The sequence below is a fragment of the Mustela nigripes genome, chromosome 2 (assembly GCF_022355385.1).
Source record: "Mustela nigripes isolate SB6536 chromosome 2, MUSNIG.SB6536, whole genome shotgun sequence".
In the NCBI taxonomy this organism is placed as follows: domain Eukaryota; kingdom Metazoa; phylum Chordata; class Mammalia; order Carnivora; family Mustelidae; genus Mustela; species Mustela nigripes.
Genome location: NC_081558.1, coordinates 7537852 through 7546348, shown reverse-complemented (window position 1 = coordinate 7546348; position 8497 = coordinate 7537852). Strand labels below are relative to the sequence as shown.

The window sequence follows — 8497 nt, the reverse complement described above, 5'->3', positions numbered from 1 at the left end:
GGGGGGAGGGATAGAGAATTTCTGACTCCCCGCGCGGAGCTGACACAGGACTCAATCCCATGGCTCTGAGATTCGCCCTGAGCCAACACCAAGAGTCGGATGCTTAACCGACTGAGCCACCCAGGCGCCACTCAGATAATTTTTCTCTAATGCCTTTTTTCATCCTTAGTCTGGCTACAGGTTTCCGGTATGGTTGAATGGGTTCCAACACATCTCTGGAAAGTCCGTGGCGGGAGGTGGGGTGGGGGGGTGAGTTGGCCTTGCTCTTTCCTGAGCGCTGTGAGGTGGACAACTAAGCAGCCTTCTCGCTACGCTGATCTAGGCTCGGCTGGGCGCTGTCAGCACAGCGGGGTCTTACTCCAAGCCTCACGTCCCCACGTGGCCAGTGAGAGGCACAGGGAGAGTTAGGGAACAGTTTGGTTTCAGCCCAAGGGACATTTCCCACCCACCCTCTGCACCCATGCTTACACAGGCTCCAAATGGCTTTTTTACTTTGTCAAGTCTGGTGCTTTAAGGATCAAAGCTTTTATCCATGAGGATTTTCAAAGAACGTGCTTCGAGCTCTGAAGGCACTCCCCAGAGACGCATTCCAGAGATTTTTTTGGCAAGGGGCTACCTAGCCCATGGGTGGTGGCTGCCCCCCTCCTTGGCAAGACCGACACACACAGATGTCCGTTCTGGCTGTCTTTAAGAAAATGACCACATGGTAGCCTCTGTTAGAACTATTACAAGAAAATTAGCTTAGGGAGCAGATATCAGCAGACTCCACAATTAGAATGCCAGTTCAGGGGCTCCTGGGTGGCTCAGTGGGTTAAGCCGCTGCCTTCAGCTCAGGTCATGATCTCAGGGTCCTGGGATCGAGCCCCGCATGGGGCTCTCTGCTCAGCAGGGAGCCTGCTTCCCCCCCACTCTCTCTGCCTGCCTCTCTGCCTACTTGTGATCTCTGTCAAATAAATAAATAAATAAAATCTTTAAAAAAAAAAAAGAATGCCAGTTCAGTGTTTAAAAAGTGTGTTTATTTGCTCATTTACTGAGCATAGGGATTCAGACTCTGCTTGAGGGAAATCATTATGATAAAAGCTTCAGGTTTACGCTTCCTTTTTGTAGAATCAACCCCCCTGCTTGGCCTGCAGGACCGTGACGAAAGGCAGCACGAGCCCCATCGGGGATGTGAATTCTCGGGGGCAGCCCTGGGCAGCGGGGAGGCAGCAGGAGCGGGTTCCCAGGGACAGCGTGCCACCAGTCCCCTGCATGCTCCTGGAGGCTGACTCATCCTGGGGAAGTGGACTATGGGTCACCACTAGAAACAACCCTGAGGTTGCCCTTTGAAGAGAGGTACCTAGCAGCACCTAGCACTGAGGAAAGAGCCAGACTTGCCAACTGGAAGTATTTACAAAATGGCAATCAGCTGTTCTGTTTCTGATTAAAAAACAAAAACAAAAACCAGACTCAATGTTAAAAATGAAAGAGAAAATTGGGGCCAGAGGCCAGTGGGGCTCATGTGCCGAGCAGCCCCTCTCTGGTGGTGACGCCCGCTCGGCCTCTCTGCGCACGGCTGCACGGGGATGAGGGGCTTCGGGCGGTGCAGCCCTGCTCTCACAGGGTGGGCACGAGGCTCCCAGGCCTGCTGGGGGTTCGGCCTGGCTCAGGGCAAGCACCCAGCACGGAAGGGTCCAGGAAGAGGGCAGCTGAGGGGCCCCCAAGGGCAGAGGGCTGGGCCAGGGCTCAGGGGAAGTCACGGTAGGGCAGGCGGAAGGGGTAGAGAGGCGTGTAGCGTGAGTCGTGCCAGAGCAGCTTCTTCTCCAGGAAGGCGATGGTCTGCAGGGTCAGGACCAGGGTCTGGTGCTTGAGCATGCTGTACACGTTCAGGCCTGGGGGTGGGGGGCAGAGATGCGGTCCAGGCTGGGCTGCCTACCACCTCTGGGCGCCCATGTCCTCCTCGAGGAAGCAAGCCCTCCCAGTATTGCCCCTTGTGGTCCGACATGGGCTCACAGATCTAGGCTCAGTCCCTGGCTCAGCTGTTCACTGATGGCAAGACCCTGGGCAAGAGGCGGTCCTGAGCTCAGCTTCTGATTGAGAGCCTCCTGCATGCCTGGCTCTGCTCTGCGCTGGGGCTGTGATCCTTGCCACCCTCTCCAGCGGGAGCAGAGGCATGAATGTACAGCGGGAGGCCTGTGGCTGCAGTGAGCGAGCGAGCGGGACAAGTAGGGGAGGCGAGGAGCGCAGGGAGAGAAGGCGCAGGCTGTGGAGGATCCTGTGGGCCTCGACCCAGAAGGCAGTGGGGAACAGCAGAGGCCGTGGGCAGAGGAGGGAGGGGCAGGGCCCGGGGGCTCACGGGCGCCCTCTGGTGGCTGTGGTGGGGAGACCAGGCTGCGGAGGAGAGCAGGAGCTGGGGCCAGGAGGGAGATGCGGGCACTGGGGTTAAGGAGTGGAATGCCCGATATGCTTAAAGTCAGACCCGACAAAGTGAGCTAAGAGATGAGTGGAGGGTGACAGCATGGTCTGAGGTCTGAGCCACAGGAAGCAAGGCGTTCAAGGAGCCAAAGTGAGACCCCTAGGGGCAACTGTCCGGGAAGAAGTCAGTTATGCAATCAGGAGACGGAGAAAGAGCTCCAGGGACTAGTCAGTGTGGTGATGGGTGTGACATGCCCAAGCCAGACTGGATCCCATCTCCCAGGCTCTCGGAGGGAGGGAGGAGCCAGATGAGGGCAGCCAGCGGCCGGTCCACGCACTCCACGCCCAGCACTATGACCCGAGCCTGGACAGAGCCTTTTTCAAGGATGGCATTTTCCCGATGCTCTGTCCGGGGAAGGTAAGGGCTGGGCTGAGGAGGTGGCAGGTACAGAATCTGAACTGGCCCATGCACTGCTGGGGAACTGGAGGCGGGGAGAATGGGGACCCTCTGCTCACCGACAGCTGGGATCAGGTTGAAGGTCTTGAGGCTGGAGGTGGCTGCCACGACATTCTGGGGCATGTCCTCATAGGCCCTGAAACAGAGGTCAGGAGGTGAACCCCGCAGAGGATGGCACCCAGAGCCCCCACCCCTGGCCTGCCCCATGCCCTCACAAGTCCACAAGAAGCACGGAGTCCCCCCAGCGACGGTATCGGGCCAGCTCGGTCAGGTACTGGGGGTCGGAGGTCGGCAGCTCCAAGGAGTCTACGACGTGCAGGTCATCCTAGTAGGAAGAATGGATGCGCTGAGCCCCCGACAGCCCCCCAGAAGCTGCCTGAGCTCTCCAGCCCCCCCAGCCTCCTCCCACCACCAGGCCAGCAGCTCCTGGTGGGATCAGGCCCGTACCTGGGCCAGCTTGACGGTGAGAGCCACCTTGAGGCCCTGCACCCGCACCTTCATGGGCAGCATGTAGTAGTAGCTCGTGGGGCCCCGGGGGCCGTGGGCAATGCCTCCTGCAGGAAAGAGGTGTGTAGACAGGTGAGGACCCCAGCTGGGTGTAGAGTACAGAAATTTCTCACAGTGGCTGGCGTAGGGAGACTGCCAGGAGGCAAACTGAATCAGCAAAGGGGACAGGGCCTCGGGGACAGATGGAGAGGAGACACTGGATCCAGTGCTGCCTGGGACAGGTGACTTTATCACACTGGGCCTCGATTTCCTCAGTGTCAAACCTTAAGTGAGGCCCATCTACCCGTGCATCCTCCCTCTGCTGGGCCCTGGGGGTCGGGGGGGGGGGGTGCATCAGGGAAGATGGGCAGGATCCCCGGCCTCATGTCATTCACCTTCAGACAGAGGTTCAACTATAGAGGAAATCAGGGCTCTTTTTGGGTGGCACCAGGAGTTGCTCGGGGTGGGGGACCCAAAGGAGGTCAGGAAGAGCTTTCTGGAAGAGGCACAGCCCAAACACATGAGAAGAGTTGGCCAGGCAAACGGGAGATGACACTGACATCAGCTGTCTGGTCAGGGGGGATGTGGAGGAACAAGGGTGGTGGGCGGTGGGTGGTGGGGGTGGTCTGCAGGCACCACTGCCTGGAGTGCCAAGGAAAGGAGCTCAGACTTACCAAAAAGGCTGCAAGAGCCACCGGGAGGCTTAGGAAAAGTACTCTGGGTGTTGTGTGAAGGGTGGCCCAGGAGAGGCAAGACAGTAGTCAGGGCCAAAGGAGGCTGTGGCCATAGTGTGGTGAGAGAGGGAAGGCCAGAGCTGGTGGGGGCTGGGAAAGTGGATGACTCTCTGATCTCTGACCCGCACATGGGCAGTGAGGTCTGAGGGCCAGAGTCCTACTGCCCCTGCCTAGATGAAAGGAATGGGACCGACAAGCTACCGCACCAGACGGGTGTGAAGACACCCCCAGGGTCCCTCCCTCCCTGCCCCGCTCACCTCCTCGCCAGATCGGGGAGCGGATGCTGCCTTGCCTAGAACGCCCGCTGCCTTTCTGCGGCCAAGGCTTCCGGCCTCCGCCCCGCACCTCGGCCCTAGTCTTGGTCTTGGCATAGCTCTGCGGGTGCAAAGGGAGGAGGTGGACAGTCAGGTTTCCGGGGCAGACGCTGTCACGGCTGAAAGCGCCCGGGCCTGGGAAGACAGCAGTAAGCTAGGCAGTGGGGGCTCGCCACTGGGGAGCCCCACAACAGGAGGGACAGATTAGGGCTCCATCGGGACAAGCACACAGCACTTGGGGAGATGATACAGAAATCGACAGTTCTCTCATCCGCTCCAGAATGTCAGCCTCAGAAAGGCAGGGGCTCTGGAGAAAAATCAGGGAGAGGTATGGGGTGGGGAGATGATGAGAGACTTCCATGCTAAGCTAAAGACTTCATTCCTAGGACTATGGGGAGCCAGGGAGGGCGTGAGTAGGGAGAGGACTCACTGGACTTCTAAGATAAGCAAATAGAAAGCAGAGAGACCCTGATTGATAATGGCTTCTTCAATGTACTTGGCAAAAAAAAAAACTAATCCAAACTACTCACCACTGCTCCTGCTGACCTCTGTGGCCACACCAGGTTCCCTGTTGTCTCTGCCGAAGGACCTTTGCACATACTGTTCCCAGTACCTTTACCCTAGCGCCACTGCCCGCTTTACCTAGTTAGCACCTACTACACACCTGAGGTTAAATGTCTCCTTTTCTCCGGGATAACCTCCCTTGTCATATATTTACAAGCTTGCCTACTTGATTCACGTTCACCTCTCTGACAAGAGTATGAGCTTCATCAGGGCAGGGATCTTGTCTGTCTTGTCTGCTAGCACAATGCCTAATGCACGGTGGGTGTTCAGAAAACACCTGGCAAGTCACCTATCAGTGAATGGTTCAGAAGAGCCTAGCAGTCCAGAGAAGACAAACCGAGGAGCTTCCTCTGCCTCCTTCTGCCAACCTCACCCCACTCGGCCACTCACAATTCTCTTAAAGTTCCTCTGCCAGATGGCAACCTGGTGCAAGATATCCAACCTACGGAGAAAGAAGAGCCCGTGAAAGGCCCACCTCCAGTTAAAGCCCTCCCCCACCTCTCCAGACAAAAACAGGGGCTCCTACCATCCAACTCCAGGACCCTGTGCAATCTGCCCCCCCCACCCGCCCCATCTCACACCACCTCCAGGCCCACTCATTTTCCATTCTGTGAAATGCGGTCCAGCCTCCATGCCTTTGTGCTCACTGCTCCCTCTGCCTGAAAACATTCTTCCTCTGGCTGGTTCCTCCTTAGCCAGTAAGTCTCAGCCCAGACATCTCCAAGAGGAGCCTCCTTGCTAAGAAGAGACCCACCTCTTCCTCCTTCTCACAGTACCTTACTCTTTTCCTATTGTTACAAGTTACTCCTTGCGACCTTCCTAAAGAAGGCCTCTCTAGCCCTGCACACTGGCCACCGTGGCTACCCACCCCCTGAAATATGGCCAGGGCCTCATGCTGAAATACACTGTTTTAGATATACCAGGTTAAATTAAATGGATTGTTTCTTCCTTTTTTTTTTTAATGTGGCTACCAGCAAAATGTAAATTACACACATGACTCATATTATGGGGCTACATTGGACATGACCACTGGGGAAGCTTGCCAGGGCTTGGCAAGCTACTATGGCTAGTAGGCCAAATCTGGCCTGCTGCCTGTTTCTGTAAATATGTGCTTTTGCTTACAAGCTGCCTATTGCCACTTTGTACTACATCAGCAGAGAGGAGTCGTTCTCATGGCAACAGGAGAGCCTGCAAAGCCTAAAATGTTTACTATCTGGCCCTTTTGAAAAGAGGTTCACGGAAACCCATTCTGCACTGTAAGCAGCATCGGCAACCTTGGTGCTCACTCCCTGAATTCCCAACACCCAGAATGGAAAAGTGGCACATAGCAGATGCTTTGTAAGTATTTACAGAATACACGAAATATGTTGTTTTAAATTTCTTTTGTCAATCTCTACTAGATTGGGACTTTAAAAGCAAGGGGCAAACCATGCCAATATCAGTAACAGTAATAAACTAACAGCACTTACTATGCGCCCAATACGAAGCAACTGAGGGGCAACATACACGTTGGCAAGTGATAAACCAGGCCAAGGCGTTGGCCCACATAAGGCTGAGATCCCAGTTCTAAAGCTTCCAAGCTGTGTGAGCTTGGGCAAATTTTTTACCCTGTCTGTGCGCTCAGTTTCTCTGTCCACAAAGCAACAGTAACCGAACCCTATCCTAGGGTTGCTCTAAGGACCTACTTAACCAAAATGCAAAGAGGCTATGCCAGGGCATAACCATTGTTAGTGCTTATTTTTGCAAAATTCAGTAACAGCGACCATAGTCAACACATCTACAGGACTTATCAGGTGCCAGAATTAACTCATTTCATCATCACAGAAACCTCTTGAGGTCTGAGAATGGGGACACTGAAACACAAGAGGGAAGGCAGGGTTCGAACTCAGTCACTCAGGCTCCAGAATTCTGCGACCTTAACTTCCAGGACGTTAACTCTTAGACCTCAACCTCACATAACTCTTTGACAGGAAAAACCATCGTCCCCTTTTGGCACGTGAAGACGCTGAGGCTCAAGCCCCGCTCCTCCTCCCTCTGGAACTCAGTTCACCATTTCACTGCCACCCACCTGGGCGCTGTGGAGAAAACTTCGGGGTGCAGCTCTGCCAGACCCACGCGCTCCTGCTCGTAGCCCCGCAGGGACTCCACCCAGGCCTGCACCGGCCGCCGGGACGCGGGTACCGGGAGCTCGCACCTGCGCAGCACGGGCGCCTGGGGACCTGAAGCGATGGAGAGGTCACGGGTCAGGGCCGAGCGTTGGGACTCCCGGTTGCCGCCCCTCCTAGAGCGACCCTGGCAACCTCACCCGCGCTAGCCACCGACTCTGGCTTCGCCGCCTGGGGTGCTGCCTCTTCCGCCAGCGCGTTCAAACCCTGTAAACGGGGGACGAGGTGAGAAACGACCCCCGGAACCTCCAGCCTTTGTCCTCCGGCCCGTCTCCAGTCCCCGGCCTCACCCGGCAGCCCGCGGGCCGAGCCCTGGCGCGCGCCCCAGCCCGTAGTAGCTGCAACATTGTCGCGCAGCCCCCAATGCGAGGTCAAGGCTCCTTCTGGCTGCGCGCGGCGCCTAGCGATGACATCACGCCTGCGACACCGCGCGCCCGGCTCGGATCGGCGCTGGAAAGCTGAGTATGCAAGAGCGTCATCGGCGGAGCCTGGCCCAGCGTGCCTCCATCTTCGCCCCAAAACTAACCCCCAGGCTCCAATTTTCATGCCTGGCCTAAAGGACCCCACTGCAACACCTGGAAACACGTGACCTTACATCGAGAAGCCGCGCCCCTTCCGTAGGCCCCACGCTTTTTTGGGGGGTCCCGCCCCCAAAGGGCCTGTGCAGGAATCCAGCCAATGGCGGAAAAGGTTCGCTCTTCGTTTAGCCAATGAGCGTTAAGTCTGGAAAAGTGGCCCGCCTATGGCTGGGCGGTCCTGGGGCGGGCATTAAGAGAATATGACCAATACCTGTTATGCTTTTAATGTCGGTCAAGCGCTCCGCGCTCCGCTCCCGCTCCTTCTAGCTTCCCGGACCCTCCTCGGTGGTTTTTCGGTTTTCGATAAAGTGGTTTTGTGTGTTTGTTTACGTGTAGGACCTCGTCTGCCGCTGAAAACCCTAAGTACTGAGGCTGTGGGACCGTGCCTCTCAGATCCCCCAAGGTAGAGGAGTATCTTTCCCCTCAAAACACAGATTAGCTCTGTGTCTTCACCTCCTAGACGGCGTCCTGTCCCCTCTCAGACCTCTCTCGGCAAACAGAGCAAGGTGGGGAGCCCCCTGGATGGCCTCCCTAGTTGCGCACCCTTAAAACCGAAATTCAAATACTCATTTTTAGGTTCTTTGCCACGTTCCCCGGGCGGCCTCCCGGGGGCGTCATGAACCCATAGCAGCCTTAGCTGTCTCGCGGAGCCTAGTCACCGGGCTGGCCGGGACCAGGAGCTCAGTGACCTAGAACGAGGTCTGGGAGCCCTCAGTTTCCTCATGTGGGAAATGGAGAGGTCGTGAGACTTCATTCAATAAAGTCATGCCTACCACAAAGCGAACACTTAATGGTATTACTACTA

The 8497-nt window shown here is 56.4% G+C and overlaps 1 protein-coding gene across 1 annotated transcript; it reads right to left on the bottom strand.

Moving 5' to 3' along the window:
* Positions 1-994: 994 nt before the first annotated feature.
* Positions 995-7697, bottom strand: MRPL4 (mitochondrial ribosomal protein L4). The gene is made up of 9 exons (XM_059388974.1): positions 7405-7697; positions 7255-7321; positions 7018-7168; positions 5340-5391; positions 4329-4446; positions 3299-3405; positions 3067-3176; positions 2911-2987; positions 995-1871 (listed from the first exon to the last, which is right to left on the bottom strand). Exons 1-9 carry the CDS (start codon positions 7459-7461, stop codon positions 1726-1728), a joined length of 885 nt encoding a protein of 294 aa, XP_059244957.1. The 5' UTR covers positions 7462-7697; the 3' UTR covers positions 995-1725.
* Between the last annotated feature and the right edge of the window lie 800 nt (positions 7698-8497).